The following is a 19,057-nucleotide window of genomic DNA, read 5'->3' as shown; positions in this document are numbered from 1 at the left end:
TCCAAAAAAGAAAATGCTGGAGGTCACGACTTAACTGTAATCTGCGGGAAACAAGACCCTGTGTTACTGTCATGAGGACAGACAAACAGATCAGTGGAGACTGACCCACATGTTCAACATATAACACATATAACACATACAGTCATTTGATATTTTGACAAATGAAGGTGATGATATAATTTGATGAAGAAAGGATGGTCTTTCCTACAAATTCTGGATACCCATTTGTAAATAAAAATGAACCCTGACGCTGACCATGCACACAAATATAATTTAACTTGAAATGAGCCACAGACCTATATGTAGATCATCTTCCCAATAACCCGTGAGACAAAGTCACACAAAGCTAAGCCAAGGCGTCAAGGTGCTGGGTTCTCATTGGGGCCCCATTCAGGTTGTTGGCAGTCCAGGACATTGTGGCTACAGAACTAAGGTTTCCCTGCCTGCTGGCTGGTGGCAGAGACTATTCTTGTTCTAAGGCCCACCGACAGCCTGGCAGCCAGCACGTGAGGCCCCTGCACCCGTGAGTCTCTGACTTCCTCTTCTGTGACCAGTCAGAGAAAACTCTCTGCCTTTGAAGCACTCATGGAATTAAAGTGGGCCCGCCCAGATCATCTCTCTTTAGCCAGGTAACAGAAATTTCTCATGATGCTTGTAACTTTAACCATTTCTCCTTGAAATTCCACACATTTTTGTTCCATATATATTTTAGGCCATACTTTAAAGTGCATTCAAAATTAGCCTTGCTGTATCTTTCTGGGAGGCTGATCAAATTATTATTTTGAAATGACCCCTAAGATCTAGTAAAAACTTTTATCTTCCAGTCTTTTCGTCTAACATTACCAGCTGTGTTAGCTTGCTTCTGGTTACCATCTCCAACACCTGTCATTTTCTCATCCTTTTAATTCCATCCTCCTTAAGGGTTCTGTTTTAGATGAGTCTTGTATTAATTTCCTAGGGCTGAAGTAACAGGGTGGCTTAAAAAAGCAAAAATTTACTCCCTCACAGTTCTGGAGGCTAGAGGCCCAAAGTCAAGGTACCAGCAGGGCTCTGCTTCCTCTGAAGGTTCTAGGGCTTTCCTTGGCGTGTAACAGCACACTCCAATGTCTGCGGCATCTGCACATGGCTTCTCTATGTGTGTCTCTGTGCCTTCTCCTCTTCTTAGCAAGATACCGTTAGATTAAGGGCCCAGACTAAATCCAGGATGATTTCATCTTGAGATCCTTAACTAAATACATCGCAGAATAGGGAGGGTGGCAGGGAGATGCAAGAGGGAGGAGATATGGGGGTATATGTGTATGTATAGCTGATTCACTTTGTTATAAAGCAGAAACTAACACACCATTGTAAAGCAGTTATACGCCAATAAAGATGTTAAATAAATAAATAAATAAATACATACATACATACATACATACATACATACATACATACATACATACATCGCAGGAGCACCATTTCCAAAGAAGGTCACATTCTGAGGCTCTGGGTAGACCTGAATTTTGGGGGGATACCCTTTTCCGTACCCCACTGGTGCATGTGCAAAGTCAGCAGTCTCCAAATCTGAGCCAAATTTTGTGTAGGGGGTTGATCCTACCCCATCCTCCGACAGGGCAACCTCAAGAAAATCAGTGCTTCTGATACAAAACCTACCAACCTCAGCCCCACACAACACACCATCAAAGTGAAAGCTGCAGGCTACATCTGGGCCCTAGCGGTGACAGAGGTGATCACAGGTTCAGGTTCAGATCACAGGTGACTCTCTGTTCCCAGGTACGTATTATGCCTCGGGACATGGAGGTAGCATCCTGCAGGCTCCGCACAGCCACTGAAGCCTCCTTGCTAAGACAGAAATGACATCTTCAGGATGAAGGCAGGCCTGGCCATCTGGTGCAGGAGGAAGTAGCTTCCTGTTGTCCTCAGACCCTTGCCACAGGCAATGACACTAGAGCAGGCCACCCTCTGAGTAGACAAGAAAGGGAATTCTCTCGTGGTATAGAGAGCACTGCCACTGTCCCATGCCACACGGCCCACCAGAGCACTGCTGCTGCCCGTACCTTACCGGGTGTCCCTGATAAAGGACAGACACAACAGTCCACACAAATGGTTGACCTTCAGGCTGTCATCTCAGTCACCTTAACCCTTGATGCCCCAGCAAACAACCAGCATGTTTACACTCTTTGGCCATTGCCAGTGGCATGGCCATGTGGCCAGCCAATGCAGAAACTAAATTCTCATCCAAGCTTTCCCGTTTGGGAGGAAGACCTCAGGACCTCTTGCCCCCAAAACACCCCAAATATAAATGATAGTCACACATGTCTGCACATAGCAGGCACTCCTATCCCCTTTGGAGACCCAGACATTACCAACAGTGACCAAGACTCTCATTTCACTTTAAAAAACACACAACACCAAGCTCTTGAGCAAGTCATTCAAGAGAACTTCCCTTCATCTGCCAATTTAGAACGCAGGCCTCACAGAGGACCATATGGCCTACTTATACAAGTTCAGGTTCAGGGAAATGAAACATGCACCTGTCAGTCATCAAACATCAGAAATGCATCATAATAACTTACTCCATTTTTGATGTTTGACAGCTGATAGCCTTTAAGGACCACCCACCTCTCTTACCCCAGGGCAAGCTGATAAGAAAGGGGCACCTGCAGAGAATTCACACCAGTAAACCCTGGCCCAGGGTAAGAACCCCACCTCCCAAACCACAGGGAAAGCTAGAGTCAGTAACTCCTCCCTGCTTCCTCAAGCCGTTTCCAGAGCTGCCTCCTGGGAGCCCACCCTGCTCTCCCAGCAAAGTCTCATTATGTGAAAAATGGACCTTTTCACACCCACTCGCTGCATGTGTGGCATCATCAGTCTTGATAATGAGAACTAAAATGTTGCCTGCCATATCAGTAAACAAAGGATGTTGCAGCCATCAAGCCATCATATTACAGCCACCGGAGGGTGAGCCCTAAGGGAACCCAGGAATGTAGACAAACGGGCTGCTCACTGCCAAACCCTCAGCCACTGCCACACCCCCTGGTTCTGCCAGTGTACCCTGAGGAAACTCAGGATGAGAATACACAGGATACTGGCCCCAGATATTTAAGGTGCATATCAAAGGAATGATTTCAGTGAGCCCAGGCTCTTGCATCTTCCCCAACATAGAAAAGTGCTAAATTCCATAACTTGAGAAATCTGGTTTTCTTTTATTAACAGTAATCTTTTGATGTTCTGACTACCTGGTCTTTTGTTGAGAATCTCCTATATATCCTGGCTCCCCACCCTTGCCTCTTCGGAACAGTTTTTGCAATGTCATCTGAGATGCCATGTCCCGGGCCTGAAGTCCTCAGAAAGTCCGCCCAATGAAACATAACTCTCAACTTTTAGGCTGTGCTTTTTTTTTCTCAGTCAACAATAACCAAGCCACATTTTGGGTCAGGTTGATCCTGCCCCCTATGGTGCAACCACAAAACACATTCATCTTCCTCTTATGATTTAGAAGCTATATGCTATATATTATTCTTCTAGGAGTTAGACGAGAGATTACTATTTGCAGCCTGCCTTATAAAGTATACTGCTAATTGGTACATTTAATCTTCTCCGACAATTCAAGGAGCTTAGACCTTTTAGTTCCTCATAAACCTCCCCTAACCTAAATGCTAAAGTCATGCATTTTATTTCTACATATAGTTTAAAGTCCACAAGGCATTGTTGTTGCTGTTTTATACAGTCAATATTTAGATTTCCTCATATTTACCACTGTTGCTGCTCATCGATCTTTCCTGCTTCTCTGACATTTCATCTGTGATCATTTTCCCTCTGCCTGAAGAAGTCTCATTAGTATTACACCGAAGGTCGTTTTACTTCCTCTAGCTGCTATTAAATACATTTTTCTTAGTCTTCAGTTATCTCAGTTCACTCTGATGGGTCTATATGCAGATTTATTTTTCTTTACCCTGCTTGGGGTTTGCAGGGCCTTCTTGATTCCATGGATTACTGTCCTTAGTCTATTTTGGAAAAATATCTACCATCATCTCTTCAAATGTTTCCTATGCGCCCCTGCCTCACCTACTCCTAGGATATAAAATAAACAAATACTAAAATTTTTTCATGGATCCTTTATGGCCTCGCCATTCAAAGTGTGGTCTATGACCTGATAGCATCAATATTCTCAAGAAGCTTCTAAAAAACTCAGCATCTCAGGCATCCCCAGGGATCCACTGAATCAGAATCTTCATTTAAACAAGATCCACAGGTGAGTCACATCCCATTCAAGTCTGAGAAGCACTGGTCTCCATCTCTCAGCCTCTCTTCCACATTTACCAGTCCTCGTTTCCCCATTCCATTGTAGATAATTACTTTTATCTTCCAGTTCACTAATTCTTTCATACTCTTAACTTCTTAACTGATGTATATAATACACATAGAAAATTGCACAAGACATAAACATAAGAGCTCAGTACATTTTTACAAAGTAAATATTCATGTCACCACCGAAGTTAAGAACACTGCCAGTGGCCCACAAGCTCCCCCCAGCCACCCCAGACTTTTGTGGGATTCAACTGTCCACTCTGCTATTAAATTCATCCACTGAGTCCTAACGTTTGTTATTCAGTTTTGCTACTCCAGAATTTCTTTCTACTTGGTTCTTTTCCAAATCTGTATGTCATTTTTCACGGCTTTAAGTTCTCTGTTGAAATTTATCTCCTTGAGCAGGGCAACCACAGGTGTGCGAGTGTTTGTGTCTATTAACTACAATATCCAAATCCCCCGGGGCTCTACTGACATTGTCAGCTGTTTATCCTGCAGGTTCTAGTTCATGTTATCTTTTTTCTTTTTTATGGAGTATAGTTGACTTACAACATTGTGTTAGTTTCAGCTGTACAGCAAAGTGATTCAGTTATACATATACATATATTCATTCTTTTTTACATTCTTTTCTCATACAGGTTATCACAGAATATTGGGTAGAGTTCCCTGTGCTATACAGTAGGTCCTTGTTATCTATCTTATATATAGTAGTGTGTGTATTTGTCCCAAGCTCCTGATTTATCCCTCCTCACCACGTTTCCCCTTAGGTAACCATAAGTTTGTTTTTGATATCTATTAAGTCTGCTTCTGTTTTGTAAATGAGTTCATTTGTATCTTTTTTTAAAAAAATTAGATTCCACATATGAGTGATATCATATGATATTTGTCTTTGTCTGACTTACTTGACTTAGTATGATAATCTTTAGGTCCATCCATTTTGCTGCAAATGGCATTATTTCATTCTTTTTTATGGCTGAGTAATATTCCATTGCATATATGTACCACATCTTCTTTATCCATTCCTCTGTTGATGGACATTTAGGTTGCTTCCATGTCCTGGCCATTGTAAATAGCGCTGCAATGAACACTGGGGCATATGTATCCTTTTGGATTATGGTTTTCTCCAGATATATGCCCAGGAGTGGGATTGGTGGGTCATATGGTAGCTCTATTTTAAGTTTTTTAAGGAACCTCCATATTGTTCTCCATAGTGGTTGTACCAATTTACATTCCCACCAACAGTGTAGGAGGGTTCCCTTTTCTCCACACCCTCTCTAGCACTTATTGTTTGTAGACTTTTTGATGATGGCCATTCTGACAGGTGCAAGGTGATACCTCATTGTAGTTTTGATTTGCATTTCTCTGATAATTAGTGATGCTGAGCATCTTTTCATATGCTTTTTGGCTATCTGTATATCTTCTTTGGAGAACTGTCTGTTTAGATCTTCTGCCCATTTTTTGATTGGGTTGTTTGTTTTTTTGACATAGAGCTCCATGAGCTGTTTGTATATTTTGGAGATTAACCCCTTGTCAGTTGCATTATTTGCAAATATTTTCTCCCATTCTATGGGTATCTTTTTGTTTTGTTGATGGTTTCCTTTGCTGTGCAGAAGCTTTTAAGTTTAATTAGGTCACATTTGTTTATTTTTGTTTTTATTTTCATTACTCTAGGAGGTGGATCAAAAACGATATTGCTTTGATCTATGTCAAAGAATGTTCTGCCTATGTTTTTCTCTAAGAGTTTTATAGTGTCTGGACTTACATTTAGGTCTTTGATCCATTTCCAGTTTATTTTTGTGTATGGTGTTAGAGAATGTTCTAATTTCATTCTTTTACATGTAGCTGTCCAGTTTTCCCAGCACCACTCATCAAAGAGACTGTTTTTTCTCCATTGTATATTCTTTCCTCCCTTGCCATAGATTAATTGACCATAAGAGCGTGAGTTTATTTCTGGGTTTTCTATCCTATTCCATTGATATATATTTCTGTTTTTGTGCCAGTACCATACTGTTTTGATTACTGTAGCTTTGTAGTATAGTCTGCAGTCAGGGAGTCTGATTCCTCCAGCTCCATTTTTCTTTCTCAAGATTGCTTTGGCTATTCGGGGTCTTTTGTGTTTCCATGTAATTTTAAAAAAATTTTGCTCTAGTTCTGTGAAAAATGCCAATGGTAGTTTGATAGGGATTGCACTGAATCTGTAGATTGCCTTGGGTAGTTCATATCATCTTACCTCATGTGCCTACTTATCTCTAAGTGAGTGCTGAACACTGTATTTGAAAAGAGAGGCCTTGGGAGTTGTTAACCTTCTCCAGAAAGGATTTTCGTTTACTCCCAGCCAGTAACTGGGCAGCTGCAGCCAGTTCAGGGACTGTTTACTTTCAGACCACCCTCACTCTTAGGTTGAAACTTGATAACCCACCCAACGTAAGAGGATTCACAGGGCTCCATTCCTTGGTGGCCCTGCAGTCCAACTTTTGTCTACTTGGCTATTAAGCTCTGCTCAGCCCCTAAGCTTTGTAGTAAACATCTCCAGGGCAAAAGCAGCCCCATTGTTAGGCTCAGCACTTTGATTTCTGCCATCTTCTGAATCTTGGCCTAGAAACCGTTTGCTCTTTTTAGCTCTCTGACTTGATATATATTCTAACTTTTCTAATTGTCCTTCACTGACAAGTATGTGTGAATTATGTGCTCTACCATTCCCAGTAGAGAAACTTAGTGGCTTCCTCTTCATCTATACAATATGTTCTCAAATTGCTCTGGAGATGTTAATTACACTTATTCCAAAGTCTTCTTTAAACAACTAGAGTTGTTTATGTGAAATCTGTTTCATCAAGTTTTACTCTTTTTGTTTACAAGCTTAGTTCTTTTACAGAGTTAATTCTGTTTACATATGAAACTGTTCCTGGATGTCTGCTCATCTTGATATTTGGGATGCCAGTTTGCCCACACTTTCAAAGACCTCCTTCCCTCCAGGAGGAGGATACTGCCCCCAGGTGAGAGCTGCTTCCTCAATCTGCCAGCTAACACCCACTTTTGCCATTTATCTCTGGCCAAATGCTCCCTCCCAATGCCCAAGAATCACCTCTAAAACAGATGTCCTGGCAACAGAAGGCCTTCATCATCTGAGGCAAATGCTTGCATTCTGTCGAACATGCCTCAGTTTTCCTTTGAGTTGGGCCCTCGTGGAGACTTGAAAAGGGGGAAAGAAGGGTGAGAATGCAGTAGTGAGAAGGAACTGCAAGGGGAAGAAAGACTATGAGTAGGACCAGGAGACAGGAAAGCAGGGGCCCAGGGACAAGAAAACACAGGCAGCCCACAGGGCTGGACCTCACTCTGAAAGGGTGAGAGGCTGCAGAGATGGGGCCAGGGAACAGGCTGTGGCACACTAGAGCCGAAGGGGGATGAGGAGTCTGCCCTCCACGTGGCAGGCAAGGAGGAGCTTGGGGGACTGAGCAGAATTATGTGGTCACTTGGTCTGCCATGTGGAGGGCCTGGCTTGAAGTGCCACCTGGCACAGTGGTCTGGTGCCAGGTCCACAGACCCTGGGAAACAGCAGAGGTTCCTGAGAGCTGGGTCACTCACCAGCAGGAGGGGGCCTTCTGGAAAATCACAGGCCTCCAATGAAGACGAGTATGTAGGCAGGCAGGAGGCTTGCTCACACCCGTTCTCTGCTTTCCATACTTTGATCAGTCCCTGCTCGTCCACGGTGACAACCGGTTGCAGCCGAGGGTAAGTCACCAAATTCACCAGAGCTGCAGGCTGTAGAGGGCTCGACAGATCTCCGTGCCCTAGGCAACAACAAAATTAATGTAACAACTCACATAGGGCCCATTTATTTCCTAAACACTTATTATTTTCATTCATTCGACCATCACCCAGTGCACACTGGGGACATGTAGGTGTAAAGGATATGATCCCCATCTTCACAGGCTGCACAGCATGGTAGGGACCACAACACAGAAGCAATGTTCCACCATAGAGGAGACAGGTGTGTCCTGGAGGAGAGCAGTGGCTGAGCGTGGGTGTTGAGACTGCCTGGGGTTGGTGCCATTGCAGGGTGATTGAGGGTGGGGTCCTTCATGTGCACTGGGCACAGGATGTCTGAAGCACTCCCAGTGGTTACCTATGGCTCAACTGAAGAAGGCTGGGCAGGGAGGCAGGACCCAACACTACCCACCCTGCCCGGGATCTGGGCTGTGCTTGGGACCTAGGCTGTGCTGAGGACCTGGGCTGTACTCAGGACCTGGGCTTTGCAGGGCTGCATAAAGTGAACTTCCACGTGGAACGTCTCACTTTGTCCCCAAGGAACCCAGGTTTACAGATAAGCTAATTCAGCCTTGTGGTTGTAAACAGTTTCTGTTGCATATCTGCAACTGCCCTGCTCAGAACATGCCCTTCCCAGTGGTGTACCCAGCAGTGCCACCGCGGGCCAGGCCTGGCGAAGGCCCATGCCCTGTCACGGCCATTAGCACAGAGGAAAATGACTGGTCCGAGATGGGCTGATTCCCAGATACATGGTCTCTCCCAGGATTCTGAAAGCTAGAACAGCGAGGTAAAGAGCCCGGGTCCAGCAGGCCCACGGCACATTAGGACAGGGCGTCAGAGAACCAATCCTCTAATTGCTGTTTCTGAGTTTCTCAGAGTTGCCACATGGGGTTTCTTTCCAGTTTGGAGTTATTACGGTTCTTTTTCTATCAGGTGTTATCATGTTAGCATGATCTTTTTCCAATCATGATATCCCAGTATTCTTCCATTCTTTTCTTTCTTCCCCCTCACATCAACAAATCAACAGTTGATTTCTGTTGCTTAAACAGCTAACAAGACTATTACTAGCAGGAACTCGGCACCAGTGACTGGGTCATGTCAACTAGGTCTCGGAGAATACACATTATTCACCAGTGGCTAGTAGCATGGAAGTGGGCAAAGAAGCAGTGAAACTCCCCTTCCCATTTCAGAATAGAAAGTAGCAACCAGGGGAACAGAGCGCAGAAACAGGCTACATACTGCATGACTCCAACAAAATGATTGAGCTTTTTAAAAATAAAATAAGATTGGAGATGTGTTCACAAAGAGGATTAAGGTTGGGAAGCCAGGCAGAATGGGTGCAGAGGGGTCTAGCCCTATCTAACAGTCCCACACTGTGACCAACGGACCACACTAGAGTTCAACAAACCACAGCCTGCAGCCAAACCCAGCCCACTAACCATTTTTGTATTTTCGTTAAAAAAAAAAAATCAAAGAATATTTCATGACACATGGAAAAAACAAGAAACTCACATGTGAGTGTCCATAAGTACAGTTTTATTGGAACACAGTCTCTCCCTTTTTGTTTACTTGTTGTCTACAGCTGCTTCTGCATTTCAGCCACATAGTTAAGTAGTTGCAACAGGACCATGTGGTCTGCAAAGCCTCAAATATTTGCTCTCTGGCCCTTTACAGAAAAGGTCTGCCACCCCAGCACCAAAGCTCTTTATGTTCAAGTCAAGACTTTTTGTTTTGGCAACTATGGAACCTCCCAGCCTTCAGGTCTTCTTCCTGCCCAAGAGCCCCTCATCTAAGCCTGTGTGGTCTCATGTCCACAGCCTAAGGTGGGTCTCTTTCAGGGCAACACAACTGCAATGAAACAGAAACCAGCCACCTGCACCCATCAGTCACTAGAGACCTTCACTCGAAATTATAATGTCAAACATCACTGTATATGAGGAAAATAAAGCACGTGGAAGAGAAAAAAAAACATGATAAACAAATGAAAAACTGACCATGGAGGAAAGACATATGATGCAAATAACTGTATCCTTTAAACAACAAAAAAGAGCAATCAGAGAATATGAAAATGGATAGGAAAGCTTTTTAACAATTAGTACCAACCAAGTTCAAAATACTAATCAAGTTATCGAGGTTTTAACACTTAAGTTTGCAAGTGGGGTGAGTAAAAGCTGCATTATCTGGGCAAAACCACCCAGAGGCTGGCATTGGCTCCAATGTGGACATCACAGAACTGGGCATGGCAGCTGTCATCCCCTTGCATAAACAGCCTCCATCAGGCACTGCAAAAATGCCCATCTCCCTGAGGCAGGACAGCAGAAAGTCAAGGGCATTTGTGATCAATCAGACTCAAGTCTGAAGTGTGACCTGGCACAGCGACCGAGCCTCCTGCAGCTCAGATTTCTCATCTGTACAATGGGGCTCCCACTCCTCACCTCACAAGTTGGCTGTGATGGTTAAATAGAATAAAGGCAAAGGGCCTTGCTAAGACTGAGGACATAGCAGCATCTGGTCACTTCTCATCCTGGCCCCCCCCTGGACAGCTCACCTCTTGCAGATCCCAGGCACACACGGTGCCATCTGACGACACGGTGCACACCACGGACTTCTCCCACCCATGAAACCAGTACTCTTTGGTTGAGATGTAGGCCAGCTCATCTATCTCTCCTGAAAGAGAACACAGACTTGCCTTAAGCACACACATGGATGCCTGGGATGTGAACATTCAACTTGGTGAAGGGGAGGCAGGCAAGTCATTCCTCTTCTCTCTCAGGAGCATGACAGGTGCTGATTCTGGGGACAGTGGTGGACAGAAAGAGCTGGGATTTCAGACTTATAATTTGGGTATCATGCCCAGGACTGCCTACCACCCACCAGGCATGTTACTGTGAATAACAGTTACAACATCCTTATCTCTTAGTTTCTGTTTCTTTCTACTCTGAAATAGATGTAATGATCTCTGTGAGGATCAAATGAAAACACAGGTATAGAACATAGCAGGGTATGTCCTCATTATGTGGTATTTTCCAACTAATTGGCTGAAAAACCAAATCCCTAGAGATCTGACCAGGGAAAGAGTGGGAATGCACAGAGTTACCACCTTCCCCACCCCGTACCTTTGTGCCCAGCAATGGCTTTGCAGATAAAGTCCTTCTCTAGCCACCCAGATTCCATTCGGAACTCCAGCTCGGATCAGCAGAGATAGTACTGTTTCCATGTCTGTGTGCCCAGGGTCGTCTGGGAGGCTTTACAGGAGGACTAGCGTCTCAGACACAGCTGCCTGAAACAAAGACCCACAGTCCCAGGCAGAAAAGGAGTCATTAGAAGGTGTTTTGGCATCAATAGGCCTAGCTTTGATTCCCAGCATCACCATCTACTAGCTTGGACAACTCACTTTGCCTATGTAGGCCTCAGTTTCCTCCACCGTTAAATGGGGATAATGATATGACACTGAACGAGTGCTCATCACATGTCAGGAATAGGTGCTTTTCGTGTTTCCAGTCAATCTATATAACAACCCCATAAGGTTGGTCCTCATCTCCATTTTAGACATGAGAGAGAGGTTAAACAACTAACCCAGGGTCATGCAGCCTTGGTCATGCAACTGGAACTCAAGAGTCTGCATTTTTTTGAAGCCGCCAACTATTGTTGAACTGTCTATTTCTCCCTTCAATTTTATCAGCCCTTCATGCATTTTGTTGCTTTGTTATTAGGTCCATACACATTTATAATTTTTAGATCTTCTTGATGGATTGATCTGTTTATTATTATAAAATATCCTTCTTTGTCCCTAGTAACACTTTTTGTCTTAAAGTCTGTTTTGTCTGATATTAGCATAGTCATTCTAGCTCTCTCTTGGTTGCTGTTTGCATGGTATATGTTTCCATTCTATTATTTTCAACCTGTATCTTTGAATCTAAAGTGTGTCTATTGTAGACAGCATATACTTGGATATTTTTAATCCCTTCTGCCAATCTCTGCCTTTTCATTGGAGTGTTTAATCCATATATATTTAATACAACTACTGATAAGATAGGATTTACATATGTCATTTTGCTTATTTCTATGCATTTTTCCTTCTATTCCTCTATTACTGCCTTCTTTTGTATTAAGTATTTTCTTGTGTCCTATTGTTTTGTCATTTCTTCAACTGTATATTCTTTTAGTTCTTAGTGGTTGCCTTGGGGATTACTGGATAAAAATCTTAATTTATGACAATCTAGTTTTGATTAATATCAACTTAATAGTATCAAAAAACTTAGCTCCTGTGTAGCTCCATTTTATGCCCCTCTCATTCATGCTGTTATTGTCATACAGATTACATCTTCATACATTATGTACCCAATGGAGAGTCACAATTATTGTTTTATGCAGTTGTCCTTTAAATCACATAGGAAAAAAGGAGTTACAAACAAAAGAATTCATTTATGTTGCCTTTTATCTACACCCATATGGTTACTTTACTGATGCTACTTCTTCACGTGGGTTCAAGTTCCTGTCTAATGTCCTTTCATATAAATCTGAAAGACTCTCTTTAGTATTTTTTGTAGGGCAAGTCTACTGTCAACAAATTCTCAGAGCTCTTGTTAATCTGGGAATGTCTTAATTTTCTCCTTCATTTTGCTAGATATAGAATTTTTTCTTTCTTTCTTTCCTTCCTTCCTTCCTTCTTTCTTTCTTTATTTATTTATAATCAGTCATCAATTTTATACACATCAGTGTATACATGTCAATCCCAATCGCCCAATTCAGCACACCATCATCCCCACCCCACCGCGGTTTTCCCCCCTTGGTGTCCACACGTTTGTTCTCTACATCTGTGTCTCAACTTCTGCCTTGCAAACCGGTTCATCTGTACCATTTTTCAAGGTTCCACATACATGCGTTAATATATGATATTTGTTTTTCTCTTTCTGACTTACTTCACTCTGTATGACAGTCTCTAGATCCATCCATGTCTCAACAAATGACTCAATTTCGTTCCTTTTTATGGCTGAGTAATATTCCATTGTATATATGTACCACATCTTCTTTATCCATTTGCCTGTCAATGGGCATTTAGGTTGGTTCCATGACCTGGCTATTGTAAATAGTGCTGCAATGAACATTGGGGTGCATGTGTCTTTTTGAATTACGGTTTTCTCTGGGTATATGCCCAATAGTGGGATTGCTGGATCATATGGTAATTCTATTTTTAGTTTTTTAAGGAACCTCCATATTGTTCTCCATAGTGGCTGCATCAATTTACATTCCCACCAACAGTGCAAGAGGGTTCCCTTTTCTCCACACCCTCTCCAGCATTTGTTGTTTGTAGATTTTCTGATGATGCCCATTCTAACTGGTGTGAGGTGATACCTCATTGTAGTTTTGATTTGCATCTCTCTAATAATTAGTGATGTTGAGCAGCTTTTCATGTGCTTCTTGGCCATCTGTATGTCTTCTTTGGAGAAATGTCTATTTAGGTCTTCTGCCCATTTTTCGATTAGGTTGTTTGTTTCTTTAATATTGAGCTGAATGAGTTGTTTATATATTTTGGAGATTAATCCTTTGTCCGTTGATTCGTTTGCAAATATTTTCTCCCATTCTGAGGGTTGCCTTTTCGTCTTGTTTATGGTTTCCTTTGCTGTGCAAAAAAAAAAAAAAAAAAAAAAAAACGGAGATGGAGGAATCAGACTCCCTGACCTCAGACTTAACTACAAAGCTACAGTAATCAAGACAATATGGTACTGGCACAAAAAGAGAAACATAGATCAATGGAACAAGATAGAAAGCCCAGAGATAAACCCACACACCTATGGTCAACTAATCTATGACAAAGGAGGCAAAGATATACAATGGAGAAAAGACAGTCTCTTCAATAAGTGGTGCTAGGAAAACTGGACAGCTACATGTAAAAGAAGGAAATTAGAATACTCCCTAACACCATACACAAAAATAAACTCAAAATGGATTCGAGACCTAAATATAAGACCGGACACTATAAAACTCTTAGAGGAAAACATAGGAAGAACACTCTTTGACATAAATCACAGCAAGATCTTTTTTGATCCACCTCCTAGAGTAATGGAAATAAAAACAAAAATAAACAAATGGGACCTAATGAAACTTCAAAGCTTTTGCACAGCAAAGGATATAGAATTCTTGATGACAATCTTTTTCTTCCCACACCTTCAACATATCAGCCCACTCCTTTTTGGGCTCGATGGTTTTTTATGAGAAATCAACCGTTAATCTCATTGGGGTTGTCCCATACATGATGAGTTGCTTCTCTCTTGATGCTTTCAAGATTCTGTCTTTGGCTTTCAAGTTGGATTATAATGTGTCTCGACATGGAACTCCTTTGACTTTATCCTACTTGCAGCTCACTGAGCTTCTGGATGTGTAAATTAACATTTTTCATCAAATTTGGGAAGTTTTCAGCCATATCTTTAAGTACTTTCTACTTTCTTTCTCCTCTCATCTGGAACTCCCTATTATGTGCTGCTTGCATGCTTGATGGTGTCCCACAGGTCTCTTAGGCACTATTCATTTTTCTTCATCTTTAGCTTCATTGCGTTCCTCAGACTGGATAATCTCAACTGACCTATATTCAAGTTTACTGATTCTTTCTTCCGCCTGCTCAAATCTGCTCTCGAATTTTTAATTTGATATTGTACTTTCCTACTCCATAATTTCTGTTTAGTTATTTGTTTAATATTTCTCTTTATTAATATTCTCTATTAAATGAGACACTGTTCTCATACTTCCCTTTAGTTCTTTTCACGTGGTTTCCTCTAGTTCTTTGCACATACTAAAATAGTTGATTTAAAGTCTTTGTCTAGTAGGTCTGATGCCTGCGCTTCCTTGGGGACAGTCTTTATTGTTTGCTTTGTTTCCTGCATATTAGCGACAATTTATTTCTTTGCATGACTTATAACTTCTGTTGAAAACTGAACATTTTAAATAACATAATGTAGAACTCTGGAAATCTGATTCCACCCCACCCCCGGTTTGTTATTATTGCTGTTATTATTTTTTGTTTGTTTAGTGAAGTAACTCTGAAAAGTTTCTGAAGCAACTCTGAAAGTCTGTATTCTTTGTTATGTAGGGCCACTTATGTCTCTGCTCAGTTAAATTAATGTGCAGTAATGAGAGGACAGATTTCCTAAATTTCTGGAACCACTAAGTTTCCTAGTCATTGCCAAAGGCTCTATGTGCAGGATGGGGCACGTGTGCAACACTCAGCCAGGCAGTTGACTTCTCTGCCTTAGTCTTCACTTCCTGCTTCCACAGAACCTCAAGGTTAACCAGAGGTAAAAGTTTAGAGCCCTTTAATATCTTCCCTGAGTTAGCACACAGCCCTGCACAAGCACTTGGCCTTCTAGATTCCTAGGAATGTGTTGGAGCTTTCCAAAACCCCTAAGGACATCACATTCCCAGCTTTTCCTTTTAAACTCTTTGGTTAGCCTATTGTTTCCTTAACTATCATTCATCAACTCTGATTAAAGACTAATTAAAAAGTTAATCAATTCTCTTTAGTTGTTTTGACAAATGCCCTAAGGTAAAGGGTTTTCACATTGGATGAACTCCAAGCAAGGTAAAATAAAGACAGCTTACACGTGAGCTCTTCCAGGAAACACCAGACAGGTCAAACAATGACAATTCTCTGGGAATAAGGCTTTGAAGAATCTCTCATCCCATTCTTACCCTTCCAGTGACTGCGGCTCCTGGTTTCACAGTGATTGTGAACTGTTGGTATTCAAGGCTAACACAAAGCTGGAAGGTTGTTATGGGAACAGGGCAGTGCTGCTCTTACTGAGAATAAGCCATTTTTTTCTTGAATAAACATTTCCCAGACTACTGTAAGTCTCTGGTTAATTTCCAGAGTTCTGTAAAAGTTGGTTTTGACAATTTATGCCAGTCTTCTCATTGCTTTTATGGTGGAGAAAATTTTCAGAAGTCAGTAATCCATCATTTTCCAAGAGTCTGCATCCTTAACTTGTATGTATCAATAACTACTGTCAATTCTATGATAGCAACTCGCTTATAAGGTTGTTGAAGATAAAACATTAGCTCATCCACACTATGGAGAATACTGAATACCCACCAAGTCTGTGGACCCCAAAGTGAGTGAGACATGGTCCTTGCCCTATGAGTACTCTCAGCTGGTGGTTAGGAGGATAAGTAAAACTAAAATTCTGGAGAGAAATGCTAAGTTTCAGAAGGGGCAGCCTATGGTGCCATGGGAGTAAAACACAAGGAGAGTGAACATCTGGGAGAGGATTAGGGAGGCCCCATGGACAAAGGCTTTCAAAATTTACAGTCACCAGAGTTGATACAGCATCAGAGGACTCCAGTCATATCTCACAGAGGAGAAAAATGAGGCTGGGTGGGAAATAAGTAGCTCACAGCCCATGGTCCCAATAAGTACAACGTAAAGAGTTTCTCTCCATTCAAAGCCTGTACACTCACTGAGCACCTATGTGTCAGGCTCTGTACTAGGCACTAGTGACCTTCTAACACACTGTGAAGGATCCAGTGCTTATGTTGGATATGGGTTTTCCTGTACTCACTGAAACCCTGTTTCTTCTACCAGAAGTAGCATACTTACAGCCTGCAGGCAGAATGGGCATCCAGATTACCTTGTCTGGCCTGCATAGGATTGGCCTATGTGAACTAGCTGCCAATACTTAAAAATCAAGAGATTTCACATACTAATTAGGTAAACGAAGAAGATCTAACTATACTGAAATCAAATTCTCACCTGGAAAAATTTATCTGGGGCCACACAGAATGGTACTCTTCAGACAAGAATGAGCTTTCAGGGAATTCCCTGGTGGTCCAGTGGTTAGGACTCTGCGCTTTCACTGCTGAGGGCCTGGGTTCTATCCCTGGTCGGGGAGCTAGGATCCTGCAAGCCGCATGGCACAGCCAAAAAAAAAAAAAAAAAAAGAATGAGCTTTCAGCTCCACCGTGGCCTTCACCATCCCTTTTATCTCTTGGACTAAGAGGCTGAGTATCAGCTGCCTCACATCATCATTCTTATGTTGTTGATTTTCTTTTAGTTGAAATAATCAGAAAGGGAAATTTCTTGTACCCATATCTCAACCTTAACAGTGTGAAAATAAAAGCTAGACTAAGAAGATAATGTGGTTTAAGAAAAAGGGGGGATAACATTTCTTTATGGAAGTGAAGTCTATTTCTACATATTTAAGGCCATTATACATCAAACCATAAGTAGGAACCATGACCAATATTCAGAAGAAATAAAACCAAGTGATTTGACCAAAAAAAGGGCAGACTGTCAACAAGGCTAAAGTGTGCACATGAGTAAAGTATGAGATAAGCCTCTGAAATACAAGGATGTATCAAGTGAAAAATCACCATGGCACCAAAACCTTTCAGATAGCAATTAACAGCAAAACAATCTACTGTACACAAACAAAAAAAAATATTTGTACCTTAAACAAAAGCAAATATTTGCAATTTTCCTTTTAACCAAAAATCTAACACATAGTGTGTTAAAGAGATGGCAGAATTTAAAAGGTCATGAAGCATTTTAAAGAAGTAACAAGCAGTGTTTTAAATTAGAATTATAGAGTACATATTAAAAACATATGACCGGTTAACCATGTTCATTTACTGTGTCCGTAAGAGTTCCTATGGGCCTGGAGAGTTTTGGGGCCTAGTACCCATGACAGGTACAACATTAGAAATGACACGTGCATGTGACGATGCTCCTGGAATGCTGTTGCAGTTGTCCCAGTTCCAGAAACATAAACCCAGTGTTTTTTATATGAACATAGGTCAAGGATACCATCCCAAAGAATGACTGTATGCTAAAAAGAGTTTAGCACCAAAAACTATAAAATAGTAACGAACCGAAAACCCATTCGTGACTTGGCTTGCAGACAGCTGAAGAATCTGCTTGAGGAACCTGGAGGTACACACAATATGGTAACACATGCATATATGTGGGGGTTAGGTGATAAGCTGCACAAGAGATTTTTTGAACTGCTGAAAGAAATATATTACTTATGTTACTCAAAGGGAAATTCCTACCCCAGCTTATCAGTAAAGATGAGAACAAAGACTAGGGTTTAGGGTTGGCATCCTACCCATTTCAACTGTGAGAACTGCCCTCCAAGGGCTTCCACAAATAGTTACACCAATCTATGAGTCAACTCATTTATTTCTAGTGACACAGTGTCTTTGAGAATCACATTTGGCAAGACATTCTCTTGTCCACTTATCTACAGAGAAATCAATTTCCAGAATTGAATGTTCTATCTAGAGTACATCCCCCAAATTGTAGAGATAAAGACTGAAATCCAATAAAAGTTCCCTTACTTCAAAATTGACTAGAGATTAACATCATTTTTCTAATTAATATTATTAGCAATAAAAAAAATGAATAAAAAGCAACAAACAGAACAGTGCTGTATGATACTGAAAAATAAATATGGCAAGATTGGCATTCCACAATTCTCAAATATATCAATTCACAGTTATTCTAAAAATAAAAACCATCAAGCAAAGATTCCCTCCATGTTTGGAGGAAACTTCATGTGAACAGTTGTTTTCCATCAGGAAAGACTAAAACTAAATATAGCTCCTAGTTGATAGTCAAGGCTATATAGTCTGTCCTATATTCTGCAAGAGGCAGAAGATCTGACACTTACCTCTTGGGACAAAAGAAAAGATGTCAGGTTCCAAAGGAGGAATGAACAGAAAAGAAAAATTTAATAATTTAATGATTAAAATATTTTTTATTTTCTACTTTTAATTTTTTGAATTTTATTTAAGTTCTAATATCAAACATGCTTATATAACTATGTTGTTACACCAAAGTTGAAATCAAATAAAAGTGGTTTATTTGTCTATTTATTTGTCTATCAGCCAGCTGCATTCAATTTGCTGTACATTTCTGCCCCTGAGTTTGGTACCCCCACCTACATCAACCTCCACTTGATTAACAAAATCGCTTATATTTCAATATACC

The 19,057-nt window shown here is 41.4% G+C and overlaps 1 protein-coding gene across 1 annotated transcript; it reads right to left on the bottom strand.

Annotated features, from left to right (window-relative positions):
- Window positions 1–997: 997 nt before the first annotated feature.
- LOC309653646 (F-box/WD repeat-containing protein 12-like) lies at window positions 998–17,380 on the bottom strand. Its single transcript, XM_082478512.1, is given in 6 exon segments — window positions 998–1,962; window positions 7,894–8,087; window positions 8,090–8,099; window positions 10,625–10,743; window positions 11,193–11,356; window positions 16,820–17,380. Coding segments are annotated over 5 exon segments (501 nt in total). The 5' UTR covers window positions 11,251–11,356; window positions 16,820–17,380; the 3' UTR covers window positions 998–1,842.
- Window positions 17,381–19,057: the final 1,677 nt, after the last annotated feature.

The sequence above is a fragment of the Balaenoptera physalus genome (genome assembly GCF_965194825.1).
Source record: "Balaenoptera physalus genome assembly, contig: HAP1_SCAFFOLD_752, whole genome shotgun sequence".
NCBI classification, from domain to species: domain Eukaryota; kingdom Metazoa; phylum Chordata; class Mammalia; order Artiodactyla; family Balaenopteridae; genus Balaenoptera; species Balaenoptera physalus.
Note: the sequence above shows the minus strand (reverse complement) of the source record. Positions and strands in the feature narration are given on the sequence as shown.